The sequence below is a fragment of the Budorcas taxicolor genome, chromosome 8 (assembly GCF_023091745.1).
Source record: "Budorcas taxicolor isolate Tak-1 chromosome 8, Takin1.1, whole genome shotgun sequence".
Lineage (NCBI taxonomy): Eukaryota > Metazoa > Chordata > Mammalia > Artiodactyla > Bovidae > Budorcas > Budorcas taxicolor.
The window spans coordinates 60476142-60495390 of record NC_068917.1 but is presented as its reverse complement, the minus strand read 5'-3'; the positions used below and the strand labels follow the sequence as shown (position 1 = coordinate 60495390).

Genomic DNA, 19249 nt, shown 5'->3' with positions numbered 1-19249 from the left:
TTCCGTGGTTCACCCCATGGAGTTTGTCTTGAAACCCTTCTTGTGGCACAACAGAGCACATTTTCCTCTGACACCACCAAACGCTGTCTTTTTCCATCATGGAATGAGTCAGAACGATTTCTTGTGAGCAGCACTTTCTGAACTCCACAACAAGGGTTTCTGAATAATGGAAATGTGCTGTTTAGGCACTGAAACAGCTGCGATGCTTTTGTCAAGGATGCATCTTTACCAAAATGACAAATTAAAGCCCAAATGCTCTGCTTGGCAACAGTTGGGTCAAAACATTTAAGTCATTAATTAGAAGGAACTGAAGGGGGAAGAATTCACACAAATACACAGCGTTGCAGACTCGACTTCATCTTGGAAAATGCAACTGAATTCTTTAAAAAAAAAAAACAAAAAACAGGGCAGCCCTCAAGTGGGGCCTGCCAAGCTTGTCATTTGCAAATAAATCAGAAAACTGTCATTGCAGGAAGGAGGACCAATGAATAGAGTTGCTTTGTCTTTCTTTGATGGGTCCCACACTCAAGCCTGCTATTAAAAATGAATGCATTCAAGAGGCTCTGCATTAAGGACATAAACAATTAAGGGCACTTGAGTTGCTCTGCTGAGAGCTGCTGCGAAGATCCGAGAGCTTTCTCCGAAGATGCAGGCCCCTGCGATCTGCCTCACAAGGAGCCAGAGAATGGGAGCAATTAGTGTTGCTATCTCCGCCCAGGCAGCCTTCAGCAGGTTTTTCTTTCCCTTTATTTTAACCCCTCCTTGCTCTGAGAGAAACTGTGAGTGTGAAAGGTGAGCAGTGGAAGGAGAGAGTCGGGGCCCTGTTGGAAAGGGCTGGGGTCTAGAATGTGCTTGTAGAAGCTGCCAAATGAGGAGGAGGCGGAACATGAAAGTTATGATCTGCCTGTAATTGGCGACTTTGTATTCTGATTAATTGAGCCACTGAAGGGGTTCTGTCATCTGGTCCTCTTTGTTTTGCTTTAATTATCGGGTTGAAGAAGGGACGAGATTGCATTGCCATGGGTGGACTCATTTAAATGAATATAGTTTGAAGTTTCCCACAGTAGGCAAATGGCTTGCTCCAGCCTCGGTTTGTGTTCTTGCCTTGGTCCGATTTTCTAAAAAGGCGTGGAGAAAGGCGATCGTCTGTCTCTGTGGCAAGGCTTTGGAGAGAGACAGATCTGACCTTCCTTCCTGCTTAATTCTGACTCTGGGCAAGTTATTTTAACCTTTCCGGTCCAGTCTCCAAGGGTAGCTACACTAACTGACATTTAGAGCCTGTATATAATTGGAGCTCAGGTGTGTTAAGCAGTAGACGCTGCCTCTGTCATGACTGTTCAATTTCCAAGATTCTCAAAGTGCGGTCCCTGGTCCAGAAATCTGCAGAGCACCTGGGACCTTGTTAGAAAGGCAGATGCTGGGGTCCCAGACCTCTTGGCTCAGAAATTCTAAGAGTGGGTTCAGCTGTCTGTTGTATCAAACCCTTCAAGTAAACCTGGGGCACTCTTAAACATGATAACTTCATGATTAGTATATCCTCAACTTAAAGAGATCTCAAGTCCTTTTCATTTGGATTTCCCCCAAATCGTGGCTAGTCATTTATCTCCGTCATTATATTTTAAACAGAAGAGCTACTCTGATGCATTAGAATTTCTGATAAAATTCCCTTTTCATGAGTGTGCTGGTGAAGCAAGGTGCTAGTCTGGTGCGTAGCCATTGTTCTGAAGGCGATCTGTAGCCCAAGAAGCCTTTTCCCTTCCTAAAGGGGTGGGCAGAGTATCGGAAGATTATTTGCAGAGTTTTGCACGGATGATTTTGGGTATGCACTATTAGGCAAACATCTTGAATTATCTTTAGGTACATCAGAGACCTTGTTCAGGAAATGGGAGATGTATTTGTGGCTTTGTTTTCATGGATTCTGCTTCATTGGTGGGCCAGGTTGTCTGAAGTTAGTGCTGAGGCACTAATTCTCTTTGCCTCTGAAGGGCAAGACAGAGGTATGCAGTTTGGCTGCTGTTGTTTATTTAAGGTTTGCAGTTGAGGACTGAGGCTCCTTGTGAAATGCCTCCTTTGCCTTGCACTGTACTTCTGCCCAAGGCAGCAGGAGTCCAGTGACCCTGTCACTGACATACGGTGGCCATGTGTTGTGGTCCTGTCATTGGCTCAGAAGTGACATGGCCTTGTGCTGCTGTGGTCCTGTGTGGGCTCTATTGCTTTGCATATAAAGCTGAGTGTTTAAGCTTTGTTTCTGGTCTAGAGCATGTTCCAATTTCCCACTTCCACTTCCCTGGAGAAAGAACTAGGCAGTGAACGTGGCTTCTCGTCTTTATGATCCTGGGCACATCATTTCATTTAGGCATTTGCTTCTCCATGTGTGATAGGATGATTGTGAGAGGGCTGGGCACCTAAAGGGTGTCAGGGTTTGTCAGCATCCTCATGACTCAGTGCCAGGGTCCATCACAGTAGTGGGGGCCCTGATCACTCTTCCCCATTGAATAATACATTCAAACAGTTAATCAAGGGCAGGCGACATCTGCAAGGTCACTCTAGGGGGAAATAAGGCATTGATAATGCTGCCATTGCAGGATAATCACTGGTTTTATTTGGGGTATCAAATTACAGTGCTTGGCCACATGCATATGTTGTTAAAAAAAAAAAACAAACACAAGCACATGAACACCACAGCTTTGTTCTCCTGATTCATCCAGTAAATATGTTGGCTATTTAAGCATCATTATCATAAATATGACTTTAAAAATGGTTACCTGCCATGCCTTTGGGTTGATGTCGTGTATTTAACCATTCTTATAGTACTAGACAACTGATTTATCAAGAGGGCAAATGTTAAGTTTTTCAAAAACTCTGCAGATGGTTGTGATGTGTCGAACTACTGTTATATCTTTACCTGACTTTTTCTCTTTTGCTTTGAAACTTATGCTGCAGTGAGCAGCTTCATGCATGGAATACTTTTCATTTGAACTATTTCCTTAGGATAAATTCTTAGCTGTGGGAAGCCTTACCAAAAGGTTTGAATAATTTCATGCTCTTGAAACGCATTGCCCAGTTGCTTTCCAAGATGACTGTACCAATTTACTCTGTCATCAGTAATGTATGATTGCTCCAGTTTCCCAGAAGACTCATCAGCTTTGGATTTCATTAATTTTTTAAAAAATAAGCTAACATAACTGGTGCAGAATGACCCACCTTACTTCGAACTCCATTTGCATTTTATTTGGTTGCTGCTGAGGCTGAACCTTTTTTCTGGATTGAAGGCTGTCATTTTACAGACTCTGAACCTTCTAGTCAGAAGGGATTTAGAGATTATTTATTTCCTTTTGTGTGCTTTGTTTTCATGTTCTTGCCCGTTTATCTTTTGCCAGATACTTATGACCAGCTCTCCACTGTGTTTTTCTCTTGGCCTCCCGCTTGGTTCTAGGAAACCAAAAGATCAGTTTGCCAGCCCTCAGCATAAGCGGCATTTTTTATGATCCATCAATTTGCAATTTAATGGTGGTGGAGTTTCCCCTCCCTAAGCTGACTTTGGGCAGGGTGCCATTGGATTGCTTTGAGACCCATGGGCAATTTACTCTTAAGCAGCCCTCGCCCTGCTTTGAGCCTCCAACAACCCTCATTATATACTACTCAGTGTGTAGTGGAGAAGTGGGCAGCCGTTGGAAAGCAGGCTGGCTCTTCAGTCTGGTAATTAGATGAGGTGGAAGGAATATGAAAAGGTGGAGAGTTCAGCTTTTAGGAATCGTGAAGTCCAAAAACGGAAGTTCAGATGCCCAGAAGATCATATCTTCAGTTGAAGAGCTCGGTTCATTGCTGGCCTTTGAGATATTTGACCTCTTTAACTCTTTTAAAATATACATGTATCTGAATCTTGCGGGCTTCCCAGATGGCTCAACGGTAAAGACTTCACCTGCAGTGCAGGAGATGCATGTTCGATACCTGGGTCAGGGAAATCCGCTGGAGAAGGAAATAACAATCCATTCCAGTATACTTTCCTGGAAAATCCCATGGATAGAGAGGAGCCTGGCAGGCTATAGTCCATGAGGGTTGCAAAGAGTCAGACACAACAGAGTGACTAAGCAACAACAGCAACCTGACTTTTGTACTGAGATGTGATTTCTTACTGTAAACAGAGCCTTTTCCTAACATGGTTAGGAATGGTTTATGTAGTTCAGTGTTGGTCATTGAGTTTGGGATGTATGGGGATTCTGTTTTGGTTCTGTAAGCCATTCCTTTGAAAGTTCCAAATGTGGAAAGGGTATCCTGTGGTCAGTTTTGATGGGGAGGGTTCAGCGAGGAGCTGTATCAGGAGTCTTCTCCTGCTTCCCTGTTAGGTTGAGTTGCATGATGCTGGCCTTAATGCTGGAAGCTGTAGGAAACTGTCCAGAAGCTTCATGTCAGACGTGATTTTCAACATTAAGTCTTAGTTTACTAAATAAATTGCTCTGGAGGATCTTGAAGGGCCTAGAATTTGTTTATTGGTGTTACAGGGAAAAGGCAGCTTCTATTTGGATTTGAGGTCGTCCTTAAAGGACTGGGATGAGAGCACAGCACTTTTTAAGTAGTTTACATATTAGCTTATGTGATTCTGATAAATCACTGAAGTAGATTGGTGATAAGAGACCTGGCACTCAGCTGTTGAACTGACTTAACTCAGGACACCTAGCACTACTTTGCTGAGATGCAAGTTCTTGGATTATGAAGGCTGACTCTTATCACCATAAGCAAATCAGTGAGAAAGGAGTTGGCACTGATGAGAATAAAAGTTGGTTCTGGGGACTTCCCCGGTGGTCCAGTGGCTAGGAATCTGCTTGCCAGTGCAGGAGAGATAGGTTTGATCCCTGCTCTGGGAAGATCCCACATGCTGCAGGGCAACTAAGCCTTGAGTTGCAGCTACCGAAGCATGAGCACAGCAATGAAGACTCAGTGTAGCCAAAAATAAAATAATACATAATGCACTTTAAAAAAGCTGGTTCTGAACAGACGGACTCCTGCTGCCTCGGTGGGGCCTGCCGTCCCTGAGGCAAGGCCTGATGCCAGGGCCTTTACCCAGCTGGGTAAGTTTTTGGGTGCAATGTTTCCATGCAAATCTGGTTTGGGGCTGGCTCTTGAAGGCTGACTTAGTGTTGTTGCCTTACATGGTGTCAGAAATACAGACACAGGGTAAGTTTACTTATAAACAATATGTCTGTTAGCAGGTACCAAATACATCTTCAGTTTTGGTCAGGAAAATGATTTATGGGTGGAAAACACAGTTAGCCTGCAGTTTTTTTGTTTTTGGTTTTTTTTTTCCATTGGAGTTGTCTGGTCTTTGGAAGAGGTAGAAAGAAGGCAGTCTGAAAAGGTTATGGGACTTTCTCAACACCTGCTTGAGCAAGGTCAAGTATCCAGTTTAACCTGCTTGTAAACTCTGTGGTCAGGAATAGAAGCACAGGTAGAGAACACTAGTACTTGTTAATTTGTGCTAAGTTCTTGTCAGAATAGCCGTATGTTGAAGCAAGAGATGATGCTGGAGAATCACTGTCAGTTGTCATCCAGACTGTTTGAAGGGCGGCAGTGGTGGTGATGTTAGACTTCCCAGAGCACTGTCAGGGAGATCAGATGCGTCCTCATGCTGCCAGGAACAGGGACTCTACAGCTAGCTTGGAGAATTTCAAGGTAAACCAGAGGTGAGGTTGGAAGCTAGATTTCCTGGCTCAAGGTCAAGCTCACTTGTCAGAGGATGGTTTTAAGATTAGGGATTAGAGACCTGGCAGAGGAAGGAGACAGCTGGGACAAGATCCTTCTCTCTTGTTCTTGTTTCTGTTTCTTTCCCAAACCGTTTATTGAGAATTCCCAGGACAAATGGTATGGCTTTTGATGTCTCTGCATCAGTTTGAGCTTTGATCTTTAACACTCGTCCTCCTGTTGCAGTCTTAGCTGTGCTAACCCAATTTATGTGGTCTGTGCTTTTAATCTGTACTTCTTTTATTTTCCTCTTAATATTAAAGGATTAATATTAAAGGTTTATGAGTTCATTTCATTCAGACCAGGTCTTAACTGTCCCCTGACAGTGAAGTTCACTTCTACCTTGAAGCCACTCTGTGTAATAACATATATAATTATTAATTAAAGAGAAGATCATCTTTCCTTCTTAAACTAAAATAAATTCCATGTAGGTCAAGTAATTAAAAAATAGAAAGTACAGCCATAGCAGCGCTAGAGGAAAATTAAGAATGGCTTCTTTAATTTGGGAGGGTTCTAATCCTGACCCACAGGCCAGGAACACAGGAAGGCTATTCTTTAGTCCGACCATGTGAAAACGCGGTTATGTATAGCAAAAACCCATACTAAGCAAGGTTGAAAGACAGGTGACAAGGTGGAAAACCGTGGAAAAGTCAGTGTTTATCTTATGGAAGGAACTACTACAAAAAGACAAGGGTGAATAAATACCAAAGGAAAAATAAAGTGGACCAATCAATATATGAAAAGATGTTTGACTTCAGGAAGAATCGGAGTAATGCAAATAAAAATGAGATCATTTTTTAATCTATTAGATGGATAAAGATTTTAAAAAGGTCAGTGAAACGTAGTATTGACGCTGGGCAGGGGGGAGGCGCGGAGCAAGCACCATCATAGACTGATAATATAAATTGGCAAGCTTCTCTGCTAGGCAGTTTATCAGCATGCATTACAGTGTAAAATATGCAGACACTTTGACCTAGCAATTTCACTTCTAGAGATTCCTTTTAGAGACCTAGGGAAAGGGTTATTTGACGTAGAGCATGTAATTGTGGAATATTAGGTGAAAAATAAATACCCCCGATGTTGGGAGTGTTCAGACACCTGACTGCTTGTGTAGTGGGATATATTGATGATGTTCTTACTCGTATCTGTTTTTATGGAGTGGAAGGGTGTCCATGACACATTTGAATGGAAGGAACAAATTGCAGAAGAGCAGTATACTCATGGGACCTGTTGATATCAAGGCGTCTCTCTCACTCTGGGCTTGTGCACACACAGATAATGAGAGCCTAGGGGGTTGCTTCCCAGCAGCACCACAGAATTATTGTGGTTGTCTCTGGATGGCAGACTTAGTTCTTGTGTATTTCTGTGTAGTATACATCTGCATATATTACTCGGAGTGAGCAGATGTCATTTTTAACATTGGAAAACATGAAGAGAATTTTGGAGGCTGGATAAGAACAGAATGCTGTTGGAATGTATGGCAAGTGGAAAGTGGAGAGCAAGGACCTCAGACACCACAAAGGGCATCTCTGCCTCTTTATGTCTATCCAAACATACAGGGTAGAACCTTGTTGCAAAGGCAAGGGTAGCTGGCCCATGCTTTCCAGGAGAGCCGTGACCTTGTGTTCGCTTGAGTGGGTGGCTGTGATCAAAAGAGCTAGGTGGGGCTGACCCAGTTTTGTGATTGCACCTGGTACAGCTGTGCCCTTTTTGCATATACGTATCTGTTAGCTCCACTTGTTCAAGCAAGGTCATGGGATTGTTCTCTATACCAGTGATTTCCCTTTCCAGTACATTTCTTCCAAGGCACGGTCTGTAACCCTGTCTCAGTGGTGGTCAGGGAGAATTGAGTTGGATTGGCGTAAATCCAATCCCATAAAAGGAAAGGCTTGTTGCTCAGTTAACTGGAATCATCGCAGAGGACAAAAGGCAGCTCTTTTTTATGTACTTGATTATACAGTTCCTGAGGTTTCTACTTTATCTCACTTATTCCATTCTCTCTCTTTCAAGGGCATGGGCTGTGCTCTTATTTTTTTTCTCCCCATAGTCCTTTTCATTGCCTAATTCAGTAATAGAGGTGGCATCAGTAAGCATTGACAGAAATGATGAAATATGTACATAAGGTCAACCTAGGACTCTTCAGATGTCTTCCCACCACCACCTCCTCGCAAAACAGAACTATTCTCCAGAGTTAGAGGAAGGCAGGGCTCCTTTGCATTGCTGCAGGGTGTTGGAGGAGGAGGGTGGGCAGGGGGAGCCTTCCTAGTGTGGGAGCAGAGCACACTGTATTCCCTCCTTTGCCAATTTGTCCCTCTTGCAGAGGGACTCCTGTGCCTTTGGAGCTGAGCCGCGACTATTCGTCCTTGCTCTAGAATAGCCTGTGCCACAGACACTCAGGACACATTTTCTTAAACTCAGTGGAACCGTGGGCCCTGTCACTTTGCTCCTGCCATTTGATGCTGAGTTGTGGTAAAACTTTACAGATATCCAGAACCCCTTGTCTTGACTGTCCAGATTTGAGTCTGTTTCAGCAGTGTTTTCTAGGCTTGTTTGAAATTTTGAAACTTGGTGAAGGCTTACTAACATTAAAGTTCAATTTCAGTTGTGCAGGAGTTGAAACAAGTGGAAGGAGGTCTTCCACTCTCACTGTGGACCTCAACTTGAGAGCTAGTCTGCTTTGGCAGTGCTTCTGCTCTCCAGGGTTCTGACTTTGGTTTGAATGAACTTGCTTCATAAAAGTGCTCTGGTATGCCATAATTAAATAAGTGTACAGAAGGGTTTGGAATCACCAGGTTAAATGATTATATAGCCTCAAACTGCATAGATTTTCTGACTCAATTAAACTACCCATTATCTCTTATTTAAGTGACCAATAAAACGTGCGATTATGTCTTTCTTTGCGAGTGGGATTAATATCTATTGTTTATCTCAAGATAAATATTGCTAACATAGCCTGGGAAAGCAATTTTATGCCCTTAAGAGTGAGGCAGTTAGAGGACTCCACTGTTGGGTATGAAGTTTTATCTTCTGAACTGATTATGAAATACGCTAACCATTTATATGACTTTGTCTTTATAGACTGAAATCGCCAAGAGATTGAATACGATTTGTGCACAAGTCATCCCATTTCTGTCTCAGGAAGTAAGTAAAACTGTTCAGCTGTTAAAGTGCAATTATGTTGCATCTCTGTTTGCAAATTATCTAGTTTTAAGATGTTAATTTTATCACGAGGAACAAGTGTGAAGAACATCTGTTACAGCTGAAGTGTGTAAACCCCCTGCTATTCCATCTCATAGATCTAAGGGCACGCTGTGGAAGCAGTGACGATAGCTCAACCTTAAATTAATTCTTTTCTATGGAAAACTGCAAAATGACTATCAAGCGTAAAGCTTTCCTTTTCTTCAAGGAGGAGTATAAGCTTGATAGCTTCTGATGATTAATGTGTCCTTTTACTGTTTCTTTTACTGCGTTTTAAAAATGGTTCCATTAGGGTTGCCTTGATCATGGGAGCAGGTATTTCATTTGTCCTTGTACCTCAAGGCAGATTGATTTAATGCTGTCTGTGGAGGGAGTGGATGCCAATACTCTTAAGGTTAAGAGCGTTCATGTTACATGTTCATGTTACCTTGGCTTACAGAGTTATATCCATATATGAGCCATTTTATTAAGTTATGAAGTCATAGATAGTTTAACCTTAATATTTTGAGAGGGGAAAGCTCTTTGTGTGAGTAAACCTATGAAATTGACTCAAAACTAGTATGTTTTAGTTTTGCCTTAAAGTTTACTTTTGGATACAAGCTAATAAATGTAAAACTGTGTTTTAAGTGTGTACAGGATGCACATATCTTGAGACAGAGTGAAAAGCTTATGGGCCTTGGAGCTGGAATTCTGAGTGTCTGTTCTTGTTGGCATCTCCTGCTCCATGCTGGGTAGCACCATCCCTGCTATTTCTATGGCAGCCTTTTCCAGCATAGCGTTTATGTGATGTTACCGTTTAGATTTGTTGGCCTTTTGAAGCCTGTTGTTAGTTAGACTTTAGTAATTCAGGGTCTCTGCTATATATAGTCTCCTTTCTCCCAAAGAGACGTGCAACTTTGTTTTTATTTGTGAGTGGACCTGGGAGGTGTTCAGGCTATTTCTAGCCTGTGATCTCAGAGTGTGTGTTTGTGTGTGTGTGTGTATGTGTGTGTATGTTTGTGTTTTTGTGTGTCTTTGCTTTCTCCTGTGGCGGGTGAAACATCTCAGGACTAAAGGAGGAAAGGAATTCCCAGAGTCCAGAACCAACTGGTGGGTTGAGATTTGTTGACCAGAGAAGAGATTGCAGGTTTAATGTTTAAAATTTAAGTATCCAAAGGGGTGTTTTAAATGGCTGTAAATTTCTCCTGCTCAAATTTACCATAGCAAACCCTTTCTGAGAATCAGGATGATCTTCCCAATCCCATACTATTGATTTCTAAGGCTTCACATGACCATTTTTGATGTCTTTTTTTTGCCTTTCTACCATTCTGAACCCTAAATTCCCATCAGAAGTTAACTGGTGCTATTTAGAAAGATGGGCAGCACCACTGTTTTCCTTTCCCTGGTTGTCTGTGTTCTGTGAAATAATATGTGCTCCAGCAAGTTCACATTTAAACTCATGTTACACCTCAGTCTGCACCACATGCAGTGTTTGTCTTGTTGTTGGAAGGTACAGTGAAGTTACTGGCTGCCTCACTAATACCTTTTCTTCTTGTTTTCAAAGCATCAGCAGCAGGTGGCCCAGGCTGTCGAACGTGCCAAACAGGTGACCATGGCAGAGCTGAATGCCATCATCGGGGTACGTGGCCTACCAGGTCTACCTCCTACCATGTGTACAGCCAGCTTTCATCTCTTCTAAATCTGTTGGCTTAATCTATGTCTAATCTGTATATAATATGAAGTTAACCTTGACCTTTTTAATAAGTCGGGGAGGGGGAGGCAGTTTCAGGTAGGGGGAAGTGGTTTCAGGTACACTGAGGTGTATAAGGGAAGATCACTTGGCATAAGGGAGGTAATAGCAACCTTTTTCAGGATGGGAACAAAATAAATCTTCTTTTCAATGAGGAAATAAATATGGTTTATCCTGCTCCCTTAGGTTAAAACTTTAGGTAAAGGTTTTAAATACCTACTTTCCTTACTTCTGTCATATAACTTTAGATCCCAATTGGGGTCAAGACATCACTTGGAATTATTTCATTTTGTTATCTTTTGCTTCTTTTGCCTTTTGCTTTCCCAGGGTATTAGAACCTATGTATAACTGTTTTGATTTTCTTGTGGCTCTTTCATGAATTTTTAAGTGGCACCTCAATGAAAAGAACGTCCTCCTGCCGTTGAAGAAGTGATAATTGTCTGCCCTGGTGCCCTCTAGCCTTTCACGAGGTTTCTGCTCTTCTGGGTTGGGTTCAGTTAGTGCTCCTTGCTGGCAACTGGTTGTCAATCACAAGTCATTTGCTCTGCATTAATGAGCCTGGTGAACCGTGGGGTCCATCTCCTGCATGAGTTCATTCCCCACCCCCTGACCACGCCCCCTTCCTTCCCCTCAACTACAGGATCCAGGACGGTTCTCATGTTTTCTGCCCTTCCAGACTAAGCGAAAGAAGTGGCTAAAACAAGGGACCGTCCTTTCTGATTTTATTCATACGTGAGTGCCTTGAGCGGATTCAAATCACTCATTTATCAATTTATGTTAATTGCTTGTGAGAAGATGCCCTGCTGGTCTTTATAGTTCCCTCAGACACTTTGTAATGATAATTAGACATGCTGCTGTACGGATTAAGAGTGCCATAGTGCAGTGACGGCCACAGACAATGGAACCAGTTAATCCATCAGGGTTTAAAATTACATCCCAACTGGAGATGGAGAAAAACATAAGAGCCAAGGAGGATTAAAGAATGAGCCTCAGCTTGAAAACTCTCCTTTCATCAGTTTCTCAATTGCAGATCTGCAGTCGGGTTGCCTGTGGTAAGCTATTGGCAGTCAATTAGGTGAAATAAACTGGGAGGGTGACCTTCATTTCCTTTTAATAGCTTTTTCCTCCCTGAAATGGGGAGCTTCAGTGGATTTTCAGCTTAAATTTTATTCAAGCTGCTTTATTGCACTTGACAGCTTAGCTCTGCATAAACAATTCTCCCTCCTCCCCTTCACCCCAGATCCGGGCTCTGCATCTCTCCCCCTTCGTATCACATTTTTGACTGTTACTTAGTGGGCTCTCTAATCACATTCAACAGAAAACACAATTACATCTGCATTTGTCTGCTGCCTTCTGTACCCTTTTCTTGTGTAATGAATTGCTTTATTTCAGAGATCAAATCAAATATTCACTGGTACTTTTGCATGTACTGTGTTTGATTAGCAAAGACTAATAGCAAATTGTACTTGTAGCTGGAGCGCAGAATTTTTTAACCCAAATGAATGAGGATGGAAAAGCCTGTTTTGATTAAAGGAAAACATATGCAAAGCAGTTCTCAAGTACCCAGTTCAACTTTGTGGAACATGTTTGTTTTCTGATAGGCTCTAAATTTTTACATATCATTTCCTGATGGTAAAACTTGGTACTCTTTACATCCTCAAAGCCACTGCCCAATTGTACCCATTAGAAAGGAGGAAATAGGGTTAACCAGATGTTTATAGGTAATACTCATTTCAAGTTGAATCTGAAAATAAAAATAACAGGTTGTTTTGCAAGGGCAGATGAATCGCTAATTTTATGAGTGGCTTTAGTCCAGGAAACATGTTGTTGAGATTATAAAGGCAGATTAGCTCTGATAGCTAGCAACAATAACCCAAATCAGTGAATTGGGCCCAGCACAAGACTTAACGCCAATTGTGAGTCTTCAGCATATTGGCATGTGCGGCTTTTATAATTGTAATGTTTGGATCAGTATATTAATTTATGTCGGCAGGCTCTTTTAAAGTTTGTAGTGATCAATAATTATCCTGCACCATAAGTTTCATGCTCTGGCATATGCTTGATTTTTGCTTGAAAGGAATTGTGCGCGTCCTGGAAAATCGAAGTAGCATAAAATTGGGTTGACAATTGAGTGGACCTTTGCACCCCTTCATTGAACATGCAGTGTGTCAACCTGTCTCCCCAGAGGGGAGGAGGCTCTGGGAGGCTGTCTGTTCCTACAAACAGCAGCTGTGCGCAGAGTAAATGCAGCCTGGTTTGATAGCAGCTGTCAGTATTGTTCAGGGACCGACTTAGGGTAAAGAACAATGGGAGAGGCCACGGTCTTCGTCTGCATCGACTTTAAGGCTAAGAAAAGAAATAGTAATTTAACGGTTAGACATCTATTACAAGTGTGAAAGATCACGAAACAGTACCCTTTAAAATGTAGATGAACCGAAAATTTCTCATCCCCTTTAAGGTACAATCAAGGAGCTTACTGCTTGCTTAACAGGGCTAAAGATTTCTCTTTAGCAAACCTGGAAAAAGTTATATCTTCCTAAGGACACCAGGCTTTTAGGTGAGGTTAGCTGTGTCCTGGGACTGTGGATGCTCTTTTAGTAGGAAGAGAAAGGTTCTATTTTTTTTTCCATTTTTGTGGAGTGAATTAATGGTACCCATTTTGCACTGGAGGGCTTCTGCACTCACATAGATCACTTAGTTCTCATATCTGATGGGAAATACTGAATTTTAAATCTTTTCCACTGCAGCACCTGCCTTCAACTTACATAGATTACTGGTATTTAAGAAAGATAAGCTTCTTAGGTACTTGAGATATTTTTGGTTATACTTTTTAAAAATAGCTTTGATGGTCAATTTGATAATTGGCAGAATAATAACTGCAACCCCATATTTTGAAAATTTTTTAAGCTCTCTCGCTATTAAACATATGTTCTTGTAACAATAAAAAGTAATAATGCAGAGATCCTAATAGGCACAGGGTTTATTCAGCTTGACACTTGTACTTTAGAAAACAAGTTCATTGTGGGAAGGGAACTTACTTACATGAACCTTGATTTTTTTTTTTTCCCCCGAATATTGTGATAAACAGCACAATTTAATCAGCATTCCTCAAATATTTTTTTTAAAATTTGGAATGCTATTAAAAATGCTCAAAATGAAATAGTTTATTGACTTAATGTAACATTTTATTTGTGGAATAGCTAATGGCTACCTGAAGGAAAAGAAAATTGACCAAGGACTGTTTAAGTTCATTACTCCCCATTGTAGTATTTGGGTAGTTGGAAACTTAGAACTTTCTTCTCCCTGCTCTGACACTAAGTATTTGATTGTAAACTGAGATTAGGATTCCAGATAATTAGTGTTGTCTTTTAACTGGATTTATTATATCACATATAATTGATTCTATATCATATAAAATTAATATGTCATACAAATATAGATATCGCTATGTACATACCTGTACACACATGGATTTATACAATTTGATGTGTAACTCACATGTGAAATGCACAGTGTACAGGCTGACCACTGGCACAGGCACACACCCTTTGGGCCACACTCTCTCTCAGGGACAGATTGTCCCCACCACCATAGGAAGTCCCCTTGTGCTTCTTGTCAGTCAAGTTTTCCCACTCCCTGAAGAAACATGGTTTCTTTTTGCTTAAAAAGTGAAAGAATAATTAGCAGAGTGCAATTTCTTTTTTAAAGAAAACAGTTGCATAGTTTACCTATTTTTAACCAAATACCTGCTGCCTAACTTCTCAGTGTTTCATTTATGCTCATCTTTCTAAGACCATTTACGTCATGTTCTAGAACTAACACCCTGAAAAGATGTCCTTTCCATTATAGGGGACTGGAATGCAAAAGTAGGAAGTCAAGAAACACCTAGAGTAACAGGTAAATTTGGCCTTGGAGTACAGAATAAAGCAGGGCAAAGGCTAATAGAGTTTTGCCAAGAGAACGCACTGGTCATAGCAAATACCCTCTTTCAGCAACACAGGAGAAGCCTCTACACATGGACATTACCATATGGTCAACACCAAAATCAGATTGATTATATTCTTTGCAGCCGAAGACAGAGAAGTTCTATATGGTTAGCAAAAACAAGACTGGGAGCTGACTATGGCTCAGATCATGAACTCCTTATTGCCAAAGTCAGACTTAAACTGAAGAAATTCAGGAAAACCACTAGACCATTGAGGTATGGTCTAAATCAAATCCGTTATGACTATACAGTGGAAGTGAGAAATAGATTTAAGGGATTAGATCTTATAGATAGAGTGCCTGATTAACTATGGATGGAGGTTCGTGACTTTGTACAGGAGACAGGAATCAAGACCATCCCCATGGAAAAGAAATACAAAAAAGCAAAATGGCTGTCTAAGGAGGCCTTACAGTTAGCTGTGAAAAGAAGAGAAGCGAAAAGCAAAGGAGAAAAGGAAACATATACCCATTTGAATACTGAGTTCCAAAGAATAGTAAGGAGAGATAAGAAAGCCTTCCTCAGTGATTAACGCAAAGAAATAGAAATAGATCAACGCAAAGAAATAGAAATAAATAGAGATCTCTCAAGAAAATTAGAGATACCAAGGGAACATTTCATGCAAAGATGGGCTCAGTAAAGGACAGAAACGGTGTGGACCTAACAAGCAGAAGATATTAAGAAGAGGTGGCAAGAATACACAGAAGAACTGTACAAAAAAGATCTTCATGACCCAGATAATCATGATGGTGTGATCACGCACACTCACCTAGAGCCAGATATCTTAGAATGTGAAGTCAAGTGGGCCTTAGGAAGCATCACTACGAACAAAGCTAGTGGAGGTGATGGAATTCCAGTTGAGCTGTTTCAAATCCTGAAAGATGATGCTGTGAAAGTGCTGCACTCAATATGCCAGCCAATTTGGAAAACTCAGCAGTGGCCACAGGACTGGAAAAGGTCAGTTTTCATTCCAATCCCAAAGAAAGGCAATGCCAAAGAATGCTCAAACTACCACACAATTGTACTCATCTCACCACTAGTAAAGTAATGCTCAAAGTTCTCCAAGCCAGGCTTCAGCAATACGTGATCCCTGAAATTCCAGATGTTCAAGCTGGTTTTAGAAAAGGCAGAGGAACCAGAGATCAAATTGCCAACATCTGCTGGATCATGGAAAAAGCAAGAGAGTTCCAGAAAAACATCTATTTCTGCTTTATTGACTATGCCAAAGCTTTTGACTGTGTGGACCACAATAAACTGGAAAATTCTGAAGGAGATGGGAATACCAGACCACCTGACCTGCCTCTTGAGAAATCTGTATGCAGATCAGGAAGCACCAGTTAGAACTGGACATGGAACAACAGACTGGTTCCAATAGGAAAAGGAGGACATCAAGGTTGTATATTGTCACTCTGCTTATTTAACTTAAATGCAAAGTACATCATGAGAAATGCTGGGCTGGAGGAAGCACAAGCTGGAATCAAGATTGCCAGGAGAAATATCAATAACCTCAGATATACAGATGACACCACCCTTATGGCAGAAAGTGAAGAAGAAATAAAGAGCCTCTTGATGAAAGTGAAAGAGGAGAGTGAAAAAGTTGGCTTAAAGCTCAACATTCAGAAAACAAAGATCATGGCAGCCGGTCCCATCACTTCATGGCAAATAGATGGGAAGACAGTGGAAACAGTGATAGACTTTATTTTGGGGGGCTCCAGAATCACTGCAGATGGTGATTACAGCCATGAAATTAAAAGATACTCCTTGGAAGGAAAGTTATGACCAACCTAGACAGCATATTAAAAAGCAGAGACATTAGTTTGTCAACAAAGGTCTGTCTAGTCAAGGCTATGGTTTTTCCAGTAGTCATGTATGGATGTGAGAGTTGGACTATAAAGACAGCTGAGCATCGAAGAATTGGTGCTTTTGAACTGTGGTGTTGGAGAAGACTCTTGAGAGGCCCTTGGACTACAAGGAGATCCAACCAGTCCATTCTGAAGGAGATCAGTCCTGGGTATACATTGGAAGGACTAATGCTAAAGCTAAAACTCCAGTCTTTGGCCAGCTGATGTGAAGAGTTGACTCATTTGAAAAAACCCAGATGCTGGGAAAGATTGAGGGCAGGAGGAGAAGGGGGCGACAGAGGTTGGATGACATCACCAACTCAATGGACATGGATTTGGGTGGACTCCGGGAGTTGGTGATGGACAGGGAGGCCTGGCGTGCTGCAGTTCATGGAGTCACAAAGAGTCGGACACGACTGAGCGACTGAACTGAACCTTGCATAACATTGTGCCCGTGTTGGTACCCATGTTACCTGGGCCTAGGATAAGACTGGACTTTATTGGAACACTTGGCACTATTATGCTTTGTGACCTTGTACAGCCAGTTAACCTCCATCAGCGTCCATCTTCAGGTGGACAATACCATTTACCCTGTATTGCTTTTGTTGAGGGTAAGATTGACTGGCAGCCTTTGCCTGACATGTGGGTGAACTGACTCCCCTGAACTGCAGTTTTGCCTGCCTGGTTTCTCTTGGTGCCTGTAGCACATCTCTGAGTCCAGTTGACCAAGCTTCTTCAAGGGGTTTACTCCAGGCAGTGGGTCACCTCCTCTTTTGTCTTTTCTGGTGGTTGCATGGATGTTGGTATTTGAGATTAGACCCAGCCTGATGTTCTGCTTCTGCCATTAAGTCGTGTGCTTGAATGAGTTTTAATAAGGACACAGCAGGGCAGAAGCATTGCTATCTAACTTTTGGTGAACAAACTTAAAATTCAGAACCGATGGGAAAAGTTAACTTTGGGGAACAGATGGAGAGAAGTTTGAGAAGCAAAAATGTGAGGATCAGGCACTTTGGCTTCCTTACTCAGCATAAAGGGGGAAGGGACCAGTTCTTTTGTTGGCACTGAGAAGTGGCAGGGATCCTTGAGATGGAATTAGAAGGAGGGCAGAATTAGAAGAGATGCCCAGATGACCAATTCCCCTACCACAAAATGCCAGATTTCTGATAGCTGCCTCCATGCTGATTGTTGGATATAAGAAAATGTAAACAATTTTCCATAGCAGTATATGAAGGTCAGGAACTCAGAGAAATCTGGAGTTAATATAAGCAACCTTGTTTATCCTTTCTCATGTATTTGGATGTGATCTAACTTACTTTCTCCAAATATAATTTCTGTCAAGGTCTGTGGGGCTCTGGTTTGGGGCTCCAGTTTTGGTCAGGTGTGTGTATTCTTGTTTCATAGGCAAATTTATAATTCTCTACACCTTAAAACAACTTAGTATGAAATAAAAGAAGCCTAGGGTGGTTTGTGGTATCTGACTATGTGTGTTTGTGTAGGTGATGGCTGTGAATACAAACTCCTGATGTGTCAGTAGAAGGAGCCTTTCTGTCCTGAAGAGATTGAGTTGTAGACCTAAAGGACTCCCCATTGTTGCATGAGATGATTGGTTTAAGGATTAGCAAAAATGTTGGATTATTTTTCTCCTCTGTCTGTAGCTGTCAGCCGTCTATAGGATTGTAGTGTGTGAAGTTTAAGAGGATGAGGTTAGCCTCTTATTCTTATGAGTATGCAGTTAATCCCTGGAAAGCCCATCAATAACCCAGCTGTAAGTTTCTTTATAAAACAAAATCACCCTAGGAGAATAATGCATAGCCTGCTACCACAGGAAGTAAGTAAAATGACAACAAACATGGATCTTCCTGGTCTACCAGCTTCTATTTAGTGACTTATCTGCCACTTAAATTCCAGTAGTTCAGCCCTTTTATTAATTTTCCAAAGGGATGGAGCAATACAGCCGAGAAGTCTTCTCTGCATCTGCCTTTTTTTTTTTTTTTTAAAACCAAGAGTACAGCTAGGTATCTCTAACAAATGCAGGGCTTGGCTTCAGTGTCTGAATTTCTCTGAATAGGCAGTGTGCTTTTAATTTATTAGGAATCTTGCTGAAGCGTTGTTTACTTGTTCATGCCCCCATATATTCTCATATGATTTTTATTTGGATTTATTAGAAGGCATTGTAATATTTTCCCTCTTTTCAGGGGAAGAAGTCTTCAGAATAGAAAGTAGAGCATCTCATTTTAATTATTAGATCTGTGCAGGTTTTTTTTAATTGATGGGTGATTTATGTACCATATCATTCACCCTGCTTTTTTTTCCAAAGAGTTTTTAAAAATGTGGGCCATTTTAAAAGTCTCTATGGAATTGTTCGTAATATTGATTCTATTTTATGTTTCTTGGTTTTCTGGCTCTGACGCATGTGGACTTCCAGCTCCCCAACTAGGGTTTGAGCCTGCACCCTCTGCATTGGAAGGCAAAGTCTTACTCACTGGATCCCCAGGAAGTCCCTCACTCACCCTTTTAAAAGCACAGTGCTCAGTGTTTTTAATACATTTACAAATGTGTATAACTATCACTAATATGTAATTCTTGAACATTTTCATCACTCCAAAAATAAACCCATATTCGTTAGCAGTCAAGACCCCCTTCTCCATCTCTTCAACTCCCTGGCAACGCCTAATCTTTCTCTCATGGATTTTTCTGTTCTGAATATTTTCTATAAATGGAATCACATAATATGTGGCCCTTTGTGTCCGGCTTATTTCA

At 41.4% G+C, this 19249-nt stretch overlaps 1 protein-coding gene across 3 annotated transcripts in view; it reads left to right on the top strand.

Annotated features, from left to right (window-relative positions):
* Positions 1-19249, top strand: part of LOC128052524 (transducin-like enhancer protein 1) — a 92579-nt gene that overhangs the window by 21470 nt on the left and 51860 nt on the right. For all 3 annotated transcript variants that reach the window (XM_052645105.1, XM_052645104.1, XM_052645103.1), the window contains exons 5-6: positions 8818-8880; positions 10481-10555. In XM_052645105.1, the coding sequence (XP_052501065.1) occupies positions 8818-8880; positions 10481-10555 (138 nt within the window). The remainder of the gene's footprint in view (positions 1-8817; positions 8881-10480; positions 10556-19249) is intronic.